The 21,112-nt window shown below is 42.6% G+C and overlaps 4 protein-coding genes across 4 annotated transcripts; 2 read left to right on the top strand and 2 right to left on the bottom strand.

Annotated features, from left to right (window-relative positions):
- Nucleotides 1-1,020: 1,020 nt before the first annotated feature.
- Nucleotides 1,021-3,055, top strand: LOC306746556 (uncharacterized protein; the record flags this gene model as incomplete). The annotated part of the gene is made up of 2 exons (XM_079229483.1): nt 1,021-1,234; nt 1,324-3,055. The coding sequence occupies 2 exons, from the start codon at nt 1,021-1,023 to the stop codon at nt 1,728-1,730; spliced, it is 621 nt and encodes a 206-aa protein (XP_079085609.1). The 3' UTR covers nt 1,731-3,055.
- Nucleotides 3,056-3,171: 116 nt separating this feature from the next.
- Nucleotides 3,172-8,258, bottom strand: ecd (ecdysoneless homolog; the record flags this gene model as incomplete). Its single annotated transcript, XM_079229740.1, has 13 exons — nt 3,172-4,130; nt 4,264-4,484; nt 4,570-4,637; nt 4,987-5,245; nt 5,654-5,757; nt 5,859-5,944; nt 6,098-6,223; nt 6,352-6,480; nt 6,684-6,876; nt 7,130-7,308; nt 7,605-7,692; nt 7,850-7,967; nt 8,054-8,258. The coding sequence occupies 13 exons, from the start codon at nt 8,256-8,258 to the stop codon at nt 3,900-3,902; spliced, it is 2,007 nt and encodes a 668-aa protein (XP_079085866.1). The 3' UTR covers nt 3,172-3,899.
- A 1,180-nt stretch (nt 8,259-9,438) lies between these two features.
- fam149b1 (family with sequence similarity 149 member B1) lies at nt 9,439-18,226 on the top strand (the record flags this gene model as incomplete). The annotated part of the gene is made up of 16 exons (XM_079230068.1): nt 9,439-9,485; nt 10,047-10,163; nt 10,728-10,872; nt 11,440-11,588; nt 11,750-11,893; nt 12,414-12,575; nt 12,665-12,846; nt 12,952-13,094; nt 13,787-13,855; nt 14,395-14,507; nt 14,818-15,042; nt 16,093-16,216; nt 16,433-16,558; nt 16,796-16,877; nt 17,198-17,335; nt 17,491-18,226. 16 exons carry the CDS (start codon nt 9,439-9,441, stop codon nt 17,571-17,573), a joined length of 2,049 nt encoding a protein of 682 aa, XP_079086194.1. The 3' UTR covers nt 17,574-18,226.
- A 139-nt stretch (nt 18,227-18,365) lies between these two features.
- On the bottom strand, nt 18,366-20,496 carry dnajc9 (DnaJ (Hsp40) homolog, subfamily C, member 9; the record flags this gene model as incomplete). Its single annotated transcript, XM_079229316.1, has 5 exons — nt 18,366-18,727; nt 18,813-18,899; nt 19,041-19,295; nt 19,507-19,647; nt 20,323-20,496. The coding sequence occupies 5 exons, from the start codon at nt 20,494-20,496 to the stop codon at nt 18,620-18,622; spliced, it is 765 nt and encodes a 254-aa protein (XP_079085442.1). The 3' UTR covers nt 18,366-18,619.
- Between the last annotated feature and the right edge of the window lie 616 nt (nt 20,497-21,112).

Genomic DNA, 21,112 nt, shown 5'->3' with positions numbered 1-21,112 from the left:
AAAGTATGCTACTACTATTAATAATAATAACGATTATAACGTGTCATTCATTGACAATTTGTTCGAGAAAAATAATAATAATTCTATTGGATTGCTGTTAATCATTGGGGCAGTTAACTTCATACAATTACAATGAAGTGTTGGCTGCAGGCTATTGTAACTCTGTCTGTATTTGTACTGTGTGTGTGTGTGTGTGTGTGTGTGTGTGTGTGTGTGTGTGTGTGTGTGTGTGTGTGTGTGTGTGTGTGTGTGTGTGTGTGTGTGTGTGTGAGTGTGCTGGTTTGAAGGACACATCATGTGATAGTGTTGGTGGTGGGCAGTGACAGAAAGGGTTCAGTGTTGATTAACAGTTAGGACCCACGATGTTTAACCAAGGGCTGAAACATGTGGCCCCATTCAAAGGTTGAAACAAGCTAAATACTTTGTGTCAGGGTGCAGATGACAGTAAACTAAACATACATTATCTGTGGATATGAGGTAAATGCAGTGCTTTAAAAAAAGGATAATGTGATTTTTACCATGGAAACAATTGAGAACATACAAAGTACATACTTATGACTATACATGTCATGTACACATTAATAAATACATATATAAATGATAAAGAATAATAGTGAATCAAATAAAAAAAGAAAATAATAATAGCAGTCAGTAAAAAAGGGTGTGGATGCCTATTACCCCTTTACCATTGGTGTAACTATAGAGGGCCAACAAAGCCATGTACACCTGTGATTTATGAGTTCTGAAAAGAGAGATTGCTCTATGCTTAACGCTCCCAGACAGTCTGCTCAAATCGATTGTCAAACTTCTATTAAGCATCACATTAGCAGCCTCATTTCAGTAGTTAAATACTTCTGCCTTCTATTTGAGTTTGGAGTGCTTTGTGGTTTTTATAGATACTGTAACTCTTTATATTTACATGATCTCTTCCAGGTCCTGGTCTCTATCTTAGTCTTAAATCTCCTCCATGTCCTGAACCTGGTGCCTCTGAGGCATTACTCCAGGTCCCTGGGTGAGAAGATGCTGGTGCCTTCCATCTGCAGCAGCATCCATGCTGTGCTGGCCATGTGGGCCAAGGCTAACAGCTCGAATGTCGGCCTGTTCTCTCTCATCCTGCCTCTGCTGCCCATGGTAACTCTGGGTTTCAGTTTCTCTCAGAAGCTGGCATCCTTTCCATCCCTGCACATCTCGGCTCCGATTTCCATCCTGGGCGGAACGTCTTTTGTCGTCACAGGTAAAAAATGTAGATGTTATTTCGAGTGGAAACTGACGGTCCTTCGCCTCTATTTAACATCCGGTCTGTCTCTCTCTTTCTCTCTGCAGCCTCCCGGGGTCTGTCAGGTGTCGGGCTTCTGGAGTACATGTATGCACCTCTGGCTTTAATCCTCCACAGTCTGTCTCTGACTTGGATGGCTAAAGTGTCTGAGGCCGAGCGCCGCCAGTCCCCCGACGACCAAGCCTCCATTTTTGACATCTACTACACCCAGCTGGTCAACCAGAGCTGCGTACTGGGCCTCCTGTGGCTGCTGCACCCGGAGAGTCCCTGGCAGGTGTTGAGTCACAGCAGCTGGCAAAGCCTCCTCTTCCATGGATACCTGTTTGCTATTCTCCTGCTGGGTATGGTGTTGAACTTCCTGGTCGGGATGTCGACCCTGTGCGTCTCACCGTTTGCCGCTGTGCTGCTGCACTCAGCAAGGCAGCTGGTGCAGCCGTTCCTCCAGCTTTTGTAGTTTCACTCAAAAAAGACTAATACAATGATTGACTGCTTAGTAGTGTATCAACGCAAGATACACGCATTGTTATTTAATCCACATCAATGGCCACCGTGTCATTTTGCTCTCTGGCGTTTGTGACGTAATTGTGTTATGTCGTTTATGTATTACTTTATGCAGGTGTTTTAAACCCAACCATGAAGCGTCCGAATGTGACGAGTTGGAATGAGAAGTAGTTGGAAACTGAAGGTACGTCTTGTTTTTTTCCTCCGTTTACAATAACGAAACCTGGACTACTGAGCCACGTAAAAAAACAAAAAAGACTATCAGCAGAGTAAACACAATAGCATATTGGAAACACAGAACTGGTTTAGGATGTACTTACCGTATTCAAGACATCATTGCAATACTTTTTTGCTCTACTTATTTATTTTAAACACCACCATGTACTCCATATGCTCTTTATACATTTCTCTAGACACAATAGTGTCACTTCTGCTGTTGCTTATACTGAGCAAGAACTTTGAGGACTTTTTTAGTGAAATATATCCAGAGATAAGACAATTGGACTGAAATAACTGCACCTAATCTGCACAGGATATGACGCAGTATCAACACAACATCAGAACAAAGCGCCTCAATAAAGATCGCCCTGTTCCAGTTAGAAAAAGAACATTAAGGAACTTTTTTTAAACAATGATCGATGGACTGTGGCCTTAATGGGAGAGCAGCCGCTCCCAAATCAGTGACAATAAAACCAGTCAGCCGATCAGCAGCATGAGTCAAACACACGTTTTCTTTTAGAGCTGAACCAAATATTAACAAGCATCCTTTTTATGTCTATTCACGAAAAACCGAGGGAGCTATTTTTTTTGTAACATCTTTGTCTGATAAGTGTTTGTGACATTAGACAAAGACTTTTGGACCCAATTGTACATGTGACATTATTTACTGAACCGTATTTAAGATTAACATATTTAAAACCTTGAATGATTCTGAAGGATGAGAAGTGATTTATTAATTACAACGTGTTTATTTGTAATGGCGGAGTGTTGAACACGCTTTAATGCCTTCCTTTAACGGTGTTAAACATATTTAAACTCAGATCCTTGACTGAATACATTTTTAACCAGAGTTGTGTAGATGTTGTTGCCCTTGAATGAATCTGACTGGTACTGTTGGTCAGATGAGAAGGGAAAGAGTTCAATGTGCCGACACCAAACTCTTGGAGTCTACTGTAAGTTATTACCAGAAGCTTAGTTGTCTTAATCTAATAAGATGCTTTTATTTATTTTACCAATTACCTTTCTCAAACTATGCATTATATTTAAAAATATATGTATTTCAAAAATATAAAATAATGTATTATATTCTAATAAAGACTCTGTATACATTTAATAAACTGATATTTTAAATAAACTTTATTTTTCCAAAAATATTTATTGTTTCTAAGTGCTGTCAAAAAACAAACAAACAAACAGTTGCATTTTTATAAAAAGGGCATTGTTCACCTTTATCTGATGACGCTAAGTGAAGGAGAGACTGTAAATTGTGGAAAGAGAAAGAGGGTTTGACATGCCACTACGGTCCCACGGCTGAAATAGAACTGGAGACTTTGAAGTTATATGGCATGCGCTGTTCCCCAAATTATTGTCCAACTAAATACCAACACAACACTGCCACAGACTTAGTTTGTTCGATTAAGGAACGTGAATTAAAACTCCACATGAAGATTCATGGCAACACCGACATACAATCGGTATTTATACTACAACCAAAACTGAAGATGAATACATTTCTTTTTACGCTACCATGAACGTGTCCCAATCGTACATAATTGATGGAGACATCCTACAAATGTTATAACGACTGTAAACTTCAAACAAAGCAGGTTTTAACTCATTCAATACAATTTTTGCTCTTGTTTCGTGATGTAGGAAACACACCCAACTTGTTTTTCATTCCTAAAGAATGCAGTTTTACAGCACACACATTAAGTTCCAGTGAGAAAAATGTAATGTAAACCGTTTGTTTTCAATAAAAGCTCTACAGGACATCCTCGACATCCATGAGTGCATTGTATCGTCAATGCGAATGAAGGCAAAACGACTTTGGAGGGGAAGCCTCGCCCCCTGCAGATGCTCCTCCTTGCTGCATGTTTCAGTAGTGGAGTCTGCTGCTTGTCCTTTATGAGGGGTCAGAGTTGGGTGGTAGGTGTATACCAAGACTCTGCAGCAGGTTAGAAGCCGGTCCGGCCAGCCCCGACTGGCAGCTGAGGGACTCCAGCAGGTTTGTGATCAGATTCAGGTCGACGTCCAGAGGCTGGATCTCATCCTCTTCCTCTTCCTCCCTCTCCTCTTCATGGAGAGGAGCAGAGGCATGAGGGGAGCCATTGCTCAAGCCCGCATTGTTGTAATTCTGCAGAAAGGACAAATATAGTTCCATAACTAGATTCAGGATGACACACATGCATTATTTCACGTGTTTTGAAAATTAATCATGTTTCAAAATTGAGGCTAAACATATGTGGATATGTAATGATATAATTTACCGTCAGATTGAAGCTTTGTCCGATATTAGTGCCCATCAGCTCCTGATCCATTTGATCCATGTATTGCCTGAGGCCGTCCAACGTGTCTGTCCCGTTCATCTCTGTGTGACCCTCTTTCTCTTCCTCCTGCTCAACCTCTTCTTCATTACCCTCTTCATCATCCTCATCATCATCATCCTCATCATCAAGATCATCTGAATCTAGCGCTTCTTCTTTGCTTCCTACAAAATAACAGTCTGAAGATATGGCAAGTTTCTGATAGTTATTTTTACATCTCGTTTCACATCTTTCAAAACGTCAACATACCTAGTAGTCTGTCCAGTGCGTTGGCCATGGAGTCAGGCTCAAAACTAAAAGGCTGAGTTGAGCTGCTCCTGGAATACAAAGAAAAACTATGTGAAACCTGAACTGAAACACTTCTGGTGGGACAATGCATTTTGAATACATTAGCTAGACTGACTATAGTGCGCCTGCACGAACATCTGGAGCCCAGATGGACCATGAAGAGATAACGATGCATGTGTAACATCCATTTACTGTACTCCCAAACATGTGTGTGGGTATGTTTTATGTCCATTACCTTTTAGTATCCCCATAGAAAAAAACAACAACACATAAATGATCCAAAAATAATTGTATTCATTGACCCAAATGTGCCTTTGATGATCTTGGTTTAATATTGTCAAAATAAATATTGTGTACTGGCCAAAGCGTCAGTCTCACCAGGGAAGTTCAGCACCCTCATGCGACGACATGGCGTTGAGGAAGTTCTTCATCCCTTGACTGACTGCTACCAGGCTGTAACCTGCCTCCTCTTCCTTCTCGTCCTCCGTCTCCTTCCTCCTCTCCTCTGCACCCCCGACATTCTGTGTTGCCCGTTTGGTAGAACTGGTGTTTTGGCTGCCAACATCAGCTCTGCCCCCACACCTCTCCTGCAACATACGCTCCAAATCCTGAGTTGTGATATCCAGCCAGCTGTCACCTGGAGATGGGCACAAGGAAAACATAATTAAGGGAAATGCTGTAAAGTGAGAGAGTATAGAATGGAGGACGCATGCCAAAAGGGCAGACACTTAAAAGGACTATGCAGGGGGCAGAACATTCCAAGAAGCAGAGATAACGGCCATATCCTTTCTAGCAACATCATAAAGAAGCTCTACTTTAGTAAGTTAGTAAAGTAGTACAATCTCCACGAGCAAACATTACCCAACACACTGAATATGTAGGTCAACATTTTCTATGATCAGACATTTTGATACTTCAGGACTGGTCACCTTTCTACCCCATTATAACTGAGACAAATGTGCAGGATTAAAAAGATGCATCTATTCACTTTGGACGAATTATTGCCAAGAGCGCTTCATAACGCAAAAGACAGATTTGTACTCACTGTCCTCTTGGGGGAGCTGTGACTCTTGTTTCTTCAGCTCCTCCAAGTTGATCGGACTGCATCTGTGCAGCAGCTGGAGAACCTCCTCACCCGGGGACGAAGCACTGAGACACAATACGTAGATTCAGGCAGACATACTTGGATTTCACGGGCAGGCATATTCACTCTATGTCCATACACGCGCACACACAGCCAAAGCCCTCACCTTGACTTTGAGGCGACAGACTGTTTGAAGAAGTTTTCCGCAGATCTCGTCAGTTCCCTGTAATGAGCCGAACCTTCCAGTTCTTCCTGCATTTGATAACAACAAAGTTACATTTTCACAGATGATAAATGTATATTACATGTTTAAGAATGTGTGATTTTATGCCCAACCTAATATTACAGTTGCGTGTTCAGGTAGCTACCATTCCGCTTCCTAAACATTCAAAAAGTGCGACTAACCCGGAAGTAGCTGTTTCTTTTCAGACTGTCCATGAAGCCTTTCCACTGAGGGTTACAACTGACGGGGGCATCGGGCTCCGATGAGGGCAGCCTGCACTTCGAGCACAGGATCTCAAAGCCATGAGCCTGGGTGTGAAATGACAGAGAAACAGACATATAATCACTAAAGGGCTGCCTTGCATTCTACCAAATAAATACATTCATGAACCCAAAAGACACATCAGAATAAAGAGGAAAAACAGCTGATGGCTCACCAGTTTCATGCCGAGCTCATGGGATTTGTACTGGGGATGAGAGGGAGGAGGCAGGGTGAAGCCGCTCCTCCTGTCTGGAGAGAACTGTTGCTGCTGCAGCTGGGCGTACAGGCAACGCGTGAATGTCACCTGGAAATGCATATAAATACAGTACACGGTTACAGTTTGTATAAAGGTTATGAAGACAGTAAACAAAAGCTGAACATAATAATTAAAAAAATTCAAACACAAACACAAACGTGATCACAGTAAACAACATAGAAGCAGTATCTTGAAATTATTCCCTTTCTTTGAAAAGAACGCCATGATCATGAATCTTTAAGTCCTTTTACCGAGGCGAGGACTCTTGTGTCAGAAGGGAAGGTCTTGAAACTTCGACACGCCTGCAGATCTACTGGATCCCGCAGGTAGAACGCAGAGACTGCAGGGGCGACCAGGTCTGGTCGTTGTGCCAACACTGTGGCAATACCTGAAGGTATGAAGCAGTGGACACGATGGAGGCCAGTTTCAATCTTCTCCGGGTACCTAAGTGGAGAGTAGAGATTGATTTAGCTTTTTTTCTTGTGATGCATTTACAGTACCTGGTGATACCGTAGGCAATTATTATTTCATCCACCGGCAGAAGATATTTATGAGGCCGTTAACAAGCCACTATTTAGAAAATAGGTCATGAAGGTTAGCGCATACATATTGGAAAGCATATAAACTTGTCAATTAAGTTTTTGCAACACATTTGTGTCTCAAAAATATAGTTTAACACAGGGAGACATCCTCTCACCCCTCTAATCGCTTCCTTAGAGCTGAACAGATCTTGGGGCTCGCCTGACAGGCACCTGGGTGGGCGGAGAGCAGTACTATAGCTTGTGCCACACTTGGAACCTCATCTTTTGAGATCCCCACTGGACTGGATTTGGAGGGACACGGCAGAATATTCAACTCTCCCCTATAGAGGAAGACCTGCAAAGAGAATTAGTGAAACAATTTAAAGGTTACACTTCAGACAAGAGGAATATATTTTTAATGGGCCATATGAGTGGTTGTGTTACTTACAAATACTTTACACTAATGTTAACCATGCATTTACAAATCAGACCAAAAGGTTTCAAGTCAAGGTTTCAAATGTATGTTTTACATCTTACTCAAAATAACTGAAAACCCAAGTGTGATATCAATCAACGAATCTAAGGTATGTGTTGGAAGATGGTTTGTACTTAAAAGGCTAAGAATAAAAATATCTCACGTGTTCGTCTCACCCTGTTTTTGCTGGTGTCTGGACTCAGCCACTTGGGAAGATAATCTGCTGCTTCAATCAGAAGAAACTCTCCATCGTTGTCCTCAATGCTTCACACACAAACACAAAATGGAAGTTAAAAGCAGAGAATCAAATGACAAACAACTGAAACAGATCCCATTTGTATGCACTGTAATATGGCAATGAAATCATTTAATATTTATTCTTTATTTTAAAAAGATAAACTCAGAGTGCATTGTGTCTTACCTGGCTACGAGCTGTGGGAAGGCCTCTGTGATTTGTTGCAAGAGATAAACAACAAACCACTCGTCCTCCACATTGTCCCCAAACTGAGTGCTACCTCCAATGTGAGCAGGTACATCACCTGTCAATACAACACGTGCACGTATAGATCATTGTGGGTACCAATACTGGAATAAATTAATCTCTGAGATGCTGCCAACACAATACCTTTCTCAGGATGATACTTGAGGTTGAATGACTGATGCTGCCAGATGTATTGTATCAGGAGTGAGGCAACCTTTGCCAAAATCTCCTCTACTAGATGTGTGAGATGTTCCTCAGTCTGCTGCGAAGTTGAACTGTCTGTCTGGATCCAGAAGAGTTTGTACTGAACCATGTCCTCCTGAATCACCCTCCTCTGCAGGTCGTCCATTGTAGTGTTTCAATGACTGATCAAATAACAAGTAGGAGAGAAGTATTCGTTTAATAAAGGCCGACGTTATGTAACAGCTAACTACACACGATATATTACAGCACAATCTATTCTCATTCTTACCTTATTTTGTTGTTTAAATGTGAAAAGGTAGGCCAATCTCGTCCGGAGAGATTTCAATTCGGGAGAGAAACTAAACTTTTCTCATTTCCCCGGACGTTGCTAGCACGCCGTCTGTCACTGTTTAGGTCCGACAGTGAACTCCACTCGACTACAACAACCGTGTGACAAATAACAGTTCCTACACTTTATATTAACTTATTTTCGCTGCCCTGCCGATGAAAAAGCCACCTGTACTCCACCAAATGTACATCCAAATAAAAAAAGAATACTACTGAAGTTAATAAAAATGCAATGATTAATTTTGTTATTCGCAGTTTTAGTTCAGTCGAATTCACTAACAGCGAGCGAGTACATTTCTGGGACGCAATCACGGTCCGTGTCCGCTCTGATCGTTCAAGAATCAGCACAACACGGTGGTAAAAAAATAAAAACATATATTACTAAAAAATGACTTTAATTGAGCTACATCACTTGCATACAACCCTTCGATTGCCTTGGCTTTTATTTTGACAGACTCATATTTCCGGTCACCAATCACGTTGCGCAGTGCATTCTGGGAATTGTCGTGTAATAGCCAATAATCCAAAGGTTATTTGGTGGGAGTCCGACATCTATTTCCCGTGAGACAACGCGAGCTGCGTATCCATGACAGCCGTATTATTGTTGTCGCTGGCGCTAACTTTAGCACGAAATGCCTCCGAGGTGGCGACAGCTCGCCCCGCTCACGTTATATTTTAAAATGTAAAACGTAGCGTTGATTGATTAGCAGCTTCTGGGCCGCACGAGACGCTCACTATGCATGAATACACACCGCTGCCCGTGCCTTGTTGACGTGTTATCTGTCCCGTCCACGTAACGGCAGCTAGCTTACAGCGTCCTCCCAACGGGAGCTTATGTTAGCCGAAGACGCGTCCAGCTGCCTCGCTCTCAGGGCGTTTTATCTGCGGACCAGAGGAAATATGTTGGACCTCTGTCTGAACAGTCCCCAGCGAGTCCAGGACGTGGAGCCGAGTATGAGAGACGAGGGCCTGAGCCCATAACACGGAGACGAGGGAGAATGATTTCACGGTACAATAGAAAACCCGTATCGCACAAACTAGAGATGTGAGTACAAGAGAAACAAAAAAGGGGTCAGCGCTGAATTCGTAACTGTGACGTTTCCAGCTGAGCTCTGTAAACACGCATCCCAGCTGTCAGAGGATGATGGTTTGTATCATACACTGGAGGCAAATGAGATGGGTGATTGACTAATGACTGGGGAATCATGTTTGTATTTATCCAGCTACTGACATCAAGGTCTGTCACCTGGTTTAGACAGGAAAACCCAAACTACTATGTCACCCTTTTATTTGAAGGAATAACATGTCCTTGTTTTCATGATGTCATGTTTTGTCCGCAAGTAAAGTGAAGTACTTGTGTTTTAAAGAGCTAAGAAATCCAAAACCACCAGTATGATCCAGTATATAGACAGAACAAGAGTATGACAAAGTCCATGTGGACAATCAGCTGTTTTAACTATATTTTCATGATGTTTTGTCATGTTGGGATTGGAAATCCATCACTGATCAAACACGGTCTGGTCGCCTCTCAAAGAGGTGAGTACACAAACTCACTTTTATCAATAGACTTTTTTGATCGATGTTCTCGATCTGTCTTTTTTTGTAGACGTGGGTTGTCACGCAGCAGCCTTGATCACCACCCTCTCCCAGAGGAGGCCGATGATAACCAAACGCCTCAGCGTTACCTCCATGACCTCCAGGAAGCTGTCTCCGCTCACAACAGGTAACTGAGTCCATGGTCATTCAGCAGACAGGCAGCCCTGACTTGTTCGTCCGGGAGACAAACCTTTTCCAGCGTAAGGCCAAAATGAATGTACTCTTGCCTGTGTGTAATCTTATATTGTCTTGAGTGGACAGCTGATTCTCAGGGCCCTCGCTATGTGAAACGAGACACCCAGAAGCAGTGGATTAATTGATATCGCATTGCCTCCTTCAGATGTGCAGTTAAAAGAATACATAATGAGTCAGGCTGTTGGAATATTCAATTACTTTGACATTTGCCCTCTATTTTCCACTTTGAAACCTTGCCTTTTGATTATGTCAGCAACCACCATCAGTAAGATTTACGCAGCCACATACCAGAGGCCTGGTTTATATTGTGTCATCGAGAGTCATGGTGTTTGTATATACTTGGTAAATTCTTTGGGTATATAGTGATGGTTTGCTGTGGGTAGAGTGATGGCTGGAAACATAAGATTGTGAACTATATCCCCTACATGAGAAGAGGTGAAGCATTACTTATCAAACTGTATACACACTCCGAAAACGTCTTGTCCTTTCTTTGTAGCTCAGAGACGTCCGCTGCCTCGGGCCACTCTGACTGTCCCACCGTCATTTCAGTGGACTCCAACCAGTCCTGGTCAGGCATCCACAGCTCTACAGGCACCGGCATCTCCACAGAGAGGAGCTCTGTTTTCTCCTGGGGCTACGATGTAAGTCCACACACACACACACACACACACACACACACACACACACACACACACAATATATAAATATTTTGGTTTACTTACTAGCATTTGTCACCTTTTGACAAACCTGTGGAAGATGCCTCCTTTGTCTGCTTCTTTGTATATGCAAGATGTGGTTCCACTGGGTATTGATTTGTTATTATGCTGTGCTTTCTAGCCTCAGCTGGTCCTACAAACATTTTCCAGGACACAATTATTTATTTAGTGAGTTGTCCTCAAGCTGTGTCTGAGAAATAAAAAATAAAACTCTGTGACACAAACTAACTCACTTACTTGTTTTATGTCGTAGCATATAAACAATCCTGCTTGACCTCAAACGCATACAGACATCTCTAAGGGCCATGGGGGCTCATTATTATGCATGTTGAGGCTTGCCATGAGATTCAAAAATAAATAATTGCAATGTGTTACCAATAACTGACGAAGAGACTGAAAAGCAGCAGCCTTTTGTCCTAGAGCCGGTGTATGAGAACAGAGGAATGACTAGCTTTCCTTCCTGTGTCTCCATTTCATTTTTCTGTCCCACAGGAGTTCGACAAGGCAGCGTCACGGCAGGTGCAGCAGATGTTTGAGGAGATCGAAAAAGAGCTGTACGAGGGGAGAGGCAGCGGGGGAGGGATACTCCAGGGGCTGCAGGAGGAATGTCAGCAGTGGGCCACACGTTTCCCACATCTTCGGTATGTTTTCCACGGTTTCCTACCGACCTCCCGACCCTTTACGTCAGGGTACAAGTGGGATCAAAGATTAACGCTGATTGTGGAGACAAACCTCAGAAGAATATCCACTCTTGTATGAAAACATAATTATTTTCCTAAAATATTCGCTGTGTGTCACTCAGGATCCTGGGGAATCAGCTGATGTGTCCCAGTGATGAGGGCTTCCAGTGGTATGCTACTTCAGGGAAAGGCAGCTCTGCTGGCTGCCCGTCATCAGCCAAAGACAGCAGTGTGAAGTCCCAGGAGAAAGATAAGAGTGGCACAGAGTAAGTCTCAACCGCACTGGGTGACTGTCTGATGTCAAAAGGACACACAAGTTCACCCGCTAGATACATTTCCTTGATATATTTTGAAATAGTATGCCTCTATATCTCTAGTGACTGTTGGTCAGCTGTCCAGATGACTGGTGTTAGGGCTTCAATTATAGAGGAGTCCTGGCTGACTGTGGTTTTGTGACCTAGATGCTCAGGCTTCTTATTCAAGTTTGTTGTTGAGTAGCTGTGATGAATAGTCGCGTTTAAAACTGAGTTGACATGAAGGAGTTTGTGACGGCCACTTTGTTAATGTCACTCTGCAGTGTGTGAGTGTGAGCTTGTGCATGCATGTGCACACTGCAAAAGTTCTTCTCAGGATCTTCCTTTTCTTTTGCACCCCCGAAGTTGAGTTTATTTATCCTTCATTGATAGAAAACATGCAGGATGTGTGGGCTTGTGTCTGCGAGCGTACCATTTTATGTGTCCGTGTTTCGGTGCTTAACTATGTGTGCCCTTGTCTTGGGGTGTGAAGGTTGAACGTGCAGGGCCGGAGAGCGGTGCTGATCGAGGCCTCCTCAGCAGAGTCGGATGAGCCTCCTGGCACCTCCAGCGGCTCCAGCAGTCACAACAAGCCGAGAGTGATTGAAGTGGAAGGCCTGATGGAGGAATACCTGGCTTTCGATAGCAGGGACTTGTGAGTTACTCACTGACCTTATGTCGCACAGTTATGTTCTAATGCCAGAATTTATATCTGAAACTATTTTCTCCATCTGCCTTCTGCAGGGAGGATGAGTGGGAGCAGGATGGTTCGGGGTCGGGTCGGAGGCATCGCTCTCTGCCCCCCGTCTCTCCATACCGGTGTCGCCGTCAAGCTGTTCTGGACCTGCTGTTTGATGATGTGTGGCGGCAGCTGGTTGGCTGGACGAAAGAGCTGGTTCAACGCCACTGGGAATGCTGCACCTCAAGTAGGGCTGAATTTAACTATTTTGCGTTCACTGGACCTAACTTGCATCGTCAACTGTCCATTCTTACGCACAGTATTTGGAAGTTGTTGTATATTTCATTGGCAGGTGATGAAAAGATTTCTGGGAACTTAAGCCCTGTGCCGCAGGACTCCCAGAACCCCTTCATGCTGCTCTCCATACTGCCGACGATGCTGCCCAAACTCGGCCAGAGCAAGGTGCCCCCCCTCACAGCTGGGCTGCAGTTTCAGGTTAGTGGTTTGAGGGGCACTGGGAGGCAGCAGGCCGCGACTGGGGGAGGAGACTGGGAGCCTCATTTCACTTTTAGTACTGTCAGCAGTTCAGGAGGTCGACTCTAAACTAAAAACATATAAAAAATGATCCTTTTACAAAAGTAGTCTATTTAGGCTTTCAAAAGAAACAATGAAACGCAGTCAATTATGATGATAATTGTGACCTTTTATATGAAATGCACTACAAATTGCTGTATTTAAACAACAGTTTAAATTTGACCTTGAAATGTCTTCGCTGTAAGTTACTGCAATAAATACCATGAAAAGAAAATTATGTTTGTAGAAGACCCGTCTTAGTCAAGTTGATCTTGAATCGTCTCGAAGACGCGTTACACTGGGAGGTCGTAGCAGGTTTTAGTCACGTGTCTCTGTTCCACACTTTTTGCACTCCTGCCTGTTGCTCTTTCAGTCTTTCAGTGCTTCCAGTTCAGTAACTTGTATCACTGTTTTCTTTCCTTCCCTCTTTACTCTCTGACCTTTACTTTGCCTACATGTTTTGTGTTCCTTTTTTGTTTATTTTGTCTATTTTTCACTTCTTTATGTTACTCTTTTTCTTTCTCTCTCTATGTCTTTCTTTCCCTTCATGTTCTTTACTCACCTCTCTTCCTTATCCACTATCTTCCTTTGGTCATACCTTTTTCTCCTTAAAGAACACAAAGTCAAGGGGCTCAAAGCACAAGTCCAGACGGAAATCCAAAAAGCAGAAAAGGCCTTCCACTGTATGTAACTCCCTCACTTAGAGCCAAAATGGTGGTGTGTTGAGTGCACGCCGTCCATGCTGGCTCATTATCTTTATCTCTAGAATAAATGTGCTTGTGCCTGTTGATTAACCAGAAAAGATTCACCGCCGCTTTTTTATTGATTAACTGCAACTTGTTTTCAACATGCACTACTTTGATTTATTTTGTATTCTTCCTTTCTGTCACAACAATAATGTTGGAATGCTTTCTTTTTGGTGCTAATTATTGATTTTGTTGCATTTTGTGAATGTTATTTTTGGTTGGTGGCATAGCAGATATGGGGTCCTCCTGACATCACTGCATGCTTTGACAATGTGCTGTACAAATGAAAGGAACTAACCATGTGGCCACTGGCCTTAATAAAATACAATATTTGTATCTGACCTGTCTTTCCTCCTATATTATGTCTCTGGTCTCTTATATCTCTCCTAATCATTTCTGCCCTTTTGCATCTTTTTCCATTTCTCTCTCTCCTCCAATCACACGACCTTCTTACTTCATCTCACACCATTCTCCAGGCGGGAAGGGTCCCAGTAGGAGCAGCAACAACCCAGCACAACCTGAATGACCTAATCGTGATCCACAGCATCCCTCTGCAGCAGAGGAACCTTGTTGTGCTGGAAAGAAACCAGTATGGACACATTTTACTCTTCCAACCAATGAGCATTGGTGCCAAAATGGAAAAACAAAAGCAAAATCACACATTTGTGTATTCGTAATATGTGATTTCAATCCTTCAATGGGAATGAAAGAGACATAGATGTCTTGTAGGCCTTGTTTTTCCATTTACAGATAAACACATTATAGAAAGACATAGCCTCTCTCATGCCATGTTTTTGTCCCTGGTCCTAACACCTTGTTTGGCAGAGTACACAGCCAATTGGCGGCAGGTGGAAATGCACCATTCAGTGATTATGCTCCACTCTCTCCTCCCCATACAGGGAGCCAGAAGAGCGGGCGTCTCACAGACCAGTCTCCAGCGCGGTCCCCTCCAGCAAACCGCGCCCTCGCAGAGCCCTGGAGCAGAGCTCTTCCTCGCTGTCCCGCCCGGCACAGTCTGCCCGACGTAGAAACCCTCCTCCCCGAACCCTCCTGCCACTGGTTCCCAGTCTGAGTCAGTCGTGTGCAGCGGGATCCATGGATGAGGTCATCCGTGGGACACGTCTGTGAGTTTTAGCATCATGGGAACTCCGCCATCTCGCTTTTTTACTCTCATTCTCCCAAGCGCTCTCTGAAGTTGTGAAGAGGCAGAGTGAGAATACTTTGAAAACAGACTCTCTTTCAACGTGTGCCTTGTGGCTCATGGGAAGGCGGCGTGATGGAAGTGTGAAACCAACTTCACAGATAAACTTGTTATGAACTGTGGGTGAAAGAGTAGCAGTTTAAAGTGTGCCACATAGTTTTCCTTTCACGTGGAATGTCAATTATTCTATCTAATGTTGAACTCAGTGAGTGCATGTTTATGACATTTTTGACATCAGGTTTTTAAAATAACAAGTTTGACATTTTCTGCTGGAAAGAGTTAGCTGAGAAGATCAGAGTCGGAAGAAAAAACCTTTGAGGTTTTACTTTCCTTTTGCTTTACTGTCATCGCCTCTAGACAAAGATATATCCGTCTGTTAAACTATAACCTGTTGATTTTACACTTAGGTTTTTGTACGGATTAAACAAACAAGTTACAACACATTAATTAGCATTAATTAGTGATTTCAGAGGCACTGGTAGGTGGCTTTGTATCTTTAGGTGGCACAGGGCTAGTTGTTTGTACCTGTTTCTTGCCTTTATGCTTAGCTAAGCAAAGGGTCACCTGGCTCCAGCTTCATATTTAACACACATATATGAAAGTGGGATCATCTCATCTGAATCTCATCTCATCATTCATTTCCCAAAATGTCAAACTATTTCTTTAATATCACAGTACTGTCACCGTAGCATCTTGGGGAGGAATAACTTCAACATTTTATAGCGCTGTGGCAAAAGTATTCATTACGGCACTAAAGAACAAACATCTACAATTTTCTCTTCACGTCTGTTCTATATTTAAAAAGTATCTACGCTTTGGGACAAAGTAAAATCCTACATTTGACTTTCATCCTCACACCTAAGCTGTGAATTTTCACAGCTCCCACAGCCTTTTCAGAAGGAAGGATAATGTTAGAATAACCATAGAATAATCTATCTGTACTGATTGTCTTTGTGTGCGTCTTCTTCCACAGACCCACAGCCAGCGACTGCCTAACGTCTCCCTTGTTGCCTCTGAGCAGGAACACACTGCTTCCCCCCATCAGCACCGGAGACCCAGAGTCATCTCACTCAGGGCAGCATCGCAAACTTGCACAGGTAGAGTACAACAACACTAAAGCATAACTACTCCGACAATAAAAAACGTGTTACATCACCTGAATAGATACACAGATTAAATGAAGGATTTCTGAATAGATAAGAGATGTAAATCAGTAACCAGAAGGTCTTCAAGTATACAGCCTAAAAACTATTGTCTTGCAGTAAACCACATGTGACCAACAGCGTATTTGTCCGTTATTTCCATCCAATCAGCGTCAGAGAGGTCCATCCAGCCGCGCCCACAGTGCTATAAATGACGAAGCCGGCAGTTCAATACCAAGGGATCGTCACCACCTACTGGACGTCTTCTCGCGGCCCAACACCACTCACACATACAGGGTAAGGTGCTCTTTATCGTCACACGTCCTGCATACACATACTATCACAGGAGGCAGGTCAATGATTTTGTGTATCTCTCTGGAGAGAAGTTTTATTACCTAAACCCATTAGGTTTAGGCCTTTAAAAAGTAATGAGTTGGCAAAGTGTATCTTTTGAATTGTATGATCAATGGCGATGTTATTGTTAGCAGTTTGAGTATCATAGACCATGTATTTGATCCCCGGTTTTATTTTCAGTCCGACACTCCTTACCGTCGTTCCTTCACAGTGTTGGACAACATCGGGCAGGGACGGCCAGGCAGAGCCTCTGTAGCCACAGGTCAGAAATTCATCCTCATTAGTTGCATATCAAATCAGAACAATGCTTCTGGAAATGGGATGTGGTATACCACAAACGGTGGTTCCCAAATATATATATATATATAAAAAACATAAATAATTTAAACTATTTATCCATTACTTTAAGCTAAATAGTTTTGAATGTTTATCCCTTGGTTGTGAATCCCTGATACTGTACACTGAGACCTCTACTTTTCATTTGCCTGTACTTGTACTGCACATACCCAGGGCTTGCATAAGATATGGATCTCGTAGTACATCAGTTAATCACTTCATTCATTTATTAATTAACTCCACCAGACTCGCTTGGCATCGGTGTGACGGGCATCAGTCTTGGCATCAGCAGCTCATCTTTCTTGGACTCGTTTTCCCACCACCCCTTGGGACACTCGCCCATCAAAGACGAAGAGGAGCCAGACCCACAAGCCCCCGTCCCAGGTCAGTAGATTAAAGGGCTGATGAAACCCCTCCAGACTTAACTATGAATGAAAGAAGTTGCAGCAGCTGGCTTCAAGTACGATTTACCTGCTGGTATGATGATTGAAGTCAGTATCTCCATTAACTTTATTATTTACCCTTCCTCTTCCCCACAGCGACGCTGGTGCCTGTGTCACTCCCACCTCGCTCCTACACCAGGGGAAGCATCTCAACCAGAGCCAGCAGACCTGGCTTGTAGTTTGCTTCCAAACCCTTCAGCCATACATCTTTATTCACCTCAACAAAGTGCAACCATCCGCAGCATCTGTGCCCCCTTTTTTTTTTATTACATCAGTAGCAGATTCTTTTTCATGTTATGCTGCTTTGGTAATATATATATATTTTTTGGCCTATTTTTGTATTTCAGATATCAGCTTATGTGGCTGCCAAACACACAGAAACGTCATGTGCAGTATGAGCTGTATGTGTGGACATGTGTACTTTGTATGTATGATCTGAATGTATATCTATTTATGTGAATGTACAGTATATTATCCTCCGTGGTGTGTTGTTGGTAAATGACTATGCAGGGAACAACACATCCACCTAGACAGGATACAAAGCACTTTCTTTCCCCTCTGATGCTACATCAGAGAGTTTGGTACTGTATCTTTTATAAGGACACAATGTTCAACTCAGTTTAAAATCATATTAATCAGAAGAGGGAATATGGTGGCTGAACATCTCTGTAGCCCACATGCTTTTACATCTACACCTCGAGATAAATCTAGGAATAGAAGAAACTGTAAATAACTAAATCATGTCTGTACAAATTACTGTATTTGAGGTAAATTGTCCTTATAACCTGAGCAAAGCCATGTGGGGATGCTTTGACAGGTAACATCAGGGTCACTGCACAAAGGGTAGTTTTCCCTTCATTCGTTAATATAATAATATATCATGTTACACACGTGACAAAGCTTGAAAATCAAAGCTTTTCTTCGATGCATTTTCTTTTGTACAAAAAATATTAAAAAGCTGTGTACTGATGAAGTATATAAATATGAATTTTTTTTTATTTTTTATTTTGACAAAAAAAAGACAAGAAATAAAAGTTGCATTTACATTTTGAGAAATATCACATGAAGAGCGAGTGAGGCCAGATAAAGGACATACAGAAGGGAGCAGTCAAACAGCTGCTGCTCATTCATGGGGCCGAACACAAACCTAAAAGTGTTTTTCTTTTGAACAAGTGTCACCATTTATATACATTGCATCTGCAATAACCAGAGCATCTACATCGTCTCACTTTTTCCCTCTTTTTCCTTTTTTGGGCTCACTTTTTTTGCAGTACTTTGCTTCCATGTCGGAGAGGAAACTGTTGAAATTTTGCTCTCTGGACTTCTGTTTTTTCTGGAAAATAAGAATGAAAGAATGGTTCTAGAGAGAAAAAAAAAAAACAACAACCGCTTCATACATGTGCTTTTGCATTTGTTACCTTAAGCATCATGACAAGACTGTCATCCTCACCACCGAGCCCCATCTCTTTCTTCATTTCTTCCGCTTCCTCTTCCTCCTTAGCAGCCTGGAAGGTTAATTGAAATCACATCACGGACATTGGTATACATAGAAGAGTGTAAAATCCAACAATAGTGAGAGAATATCTGGAAAAATGAGAATATGAGCAGTGTGAACTTTTTGGCTTCAACGCCAACCCATTTCTCACCCTCTTCCTACGAGCCCTCTTCTTCTCGTCAGTCTCCTGCGTAAACGCTGGAAACGACGTGACTTCTCCGCCCTGAATGGCAGCCTGGATGATGCTGCAGAGCCTCGGCTCATCTTCCTGGGAGCAGCACATTGTCGAAGCCGTGATGGCGTCCATGTTTCCCTGGTGCTGCACATACAGCTGGATCACATCCTTCCGCTCCTCTTCAGAGCCCTTATATTTAGTCTCAAACTCAAGGATGTCCTTCACCGTAATCTGGGAGAAGGAGGGAGAGGAAAAGCAGGTATGACAGCTGCTGGTCAAGGCAGTACAATTAAGGCTTTTATTTGTTGCACCATGGCATGACAATTTTTGGAATACAAGGGACTCTCTCCGGGTGTCACATGGCAAAGACAAAGCAATGTGAGTGGCCCATTATTAAGTCAGGTTTATAACAATAAAGTAAACGCTTGCTGTGCTCCATTACCTTGGGGAAGAGCAGCCTCCAGTAGTCTTCCCAGCAGTGGTCTTGACTCAGGACATCAGACTCTTCATCTACCAGCCCCTGCTCATCATAGACAGCCCTCTGCTCCTTATCGCTCAGCACCGCATACAGCTTTCCCAACACCTGAAGGGGAAAAGGCGAGATTCAATTTATACACATTTGCAGGCCTCATAAAAAAAGAGAGGCTAATCTGATATCTATATTATGTTTAAGTGATACGAGGAAAACACTAAGGGACGTTCGAAATTCCTCAATAGTCTGTTTTTGCCATCTCAGATTGGATTAGCACATTGTGGGAAATGCTGCAATTAGTGAGCAGGTATTTTTTAACATGACAATATTGGATTAACAGGGTTGTCAATGCTATATAGCACAATGTGGCAGGTATTTAATTAACTGGACAATTAAAACAATCCAGACACTTAACTGCATATAGGAGTATGTGATCTATACAGTTTATGGGTATTGTGATATAAAAACACAAAGACGACCTTAAATGTTATCCATATTACATATCTTCTCATCTAAAAGGATATGCTGCTGACTTTTGGTTGATACAATATCTAGCTGTGTGGGATTTTAGGAGTATATAATAAAAACTTTGGCCACAACATCCTTCAAAAACACTCCTGCTTTCCTACTAACCTCTATGATACATCATCTGAACTGAGATAGTGACTTTACAGGGGCAAGCAGGAGATTCCTCACTGCTTCACTTAGCTTAGCAGTGTTAGCTCACAGTAGCTTTTTAAGCTAGTTTGTGTTCATTGTGTGCGCGCGCCGACAACGAGCGTTAACCTGAAATTTCTCCGTGGCCAGCGGGTCTTCGGGAGCCCGGTCCGGGTGCACTTTCAGCGACACTTTGTAGTAGCTCCTCCGGATCTCCGCCTCGGTTGCCTCTTTGTTGACGGCCAGCACCTCGTACAGGTTTGAGGTCTTGAAGAGCTCGTGGCAGCGCTCGAGCAGACCCATCTCGACAGTTCAATCCGGGGAAGGTATTTAGTTTCACAGTTTAGTTTTGTGGCTAAATATCCAGAAGTTAAGTAAGGTTTTTGTTCTTTCTTCCCCTGCTGTCCCTTTGTTGGCGATATCAATTTGGCGCGCTGGCCTGTCACATACGCTAGTGCGTCCTGCGACGTGATGACGTAACGAGAACGTGCCCTCTTATTGGTTCGCATTAGTCAGACTACGCCATAATAATAATAAACAAAACAATACTGTAGAACAGTTTTCTGAAAAACGATTTAATTAATGAAATACAAATGTTAAACATTGTTAAAAATAAACAATGTGTACATTTAGTTTCCGCCACTATCTTTACTGTTTATATTCATATTGATTTTCATGGAGTTATACTCAGTGAAACTAAATGTGATCAGTCGACTCTGGTAATAATTAATGAATTAAACGTTATTTTGTTTTAAACCTATTCCTGACTCCATTAATACAATCCAAACTCACACTTTTGTAACATTGATCCTAAACGTATTTACTGAACATGACGTAACCTATATTATAACACTATCATGACTCTTTACTGACACACTTTACTCACTTAAGTATCTTTTGCAGCCGAGGGTTGTTGGTA

This window comes from Taurulus bubalis (assembly GCF_910589615.1).
Source record: "Taurulus bubalis genome assembly, chromosome: 14".
Taxonomy (NCBI): domain Eukaryota; kingdom Metazoa; phylum Chordata; class Actinopteri; order Perciformes; family Cottidae; genus Taurulus; species Taurulus bubalis.
The sequence above is the reverse complement of the archived record's forward strand: the minus strand, read 5'-3'. Positions and strand labels throughout refer to the sequence as shown.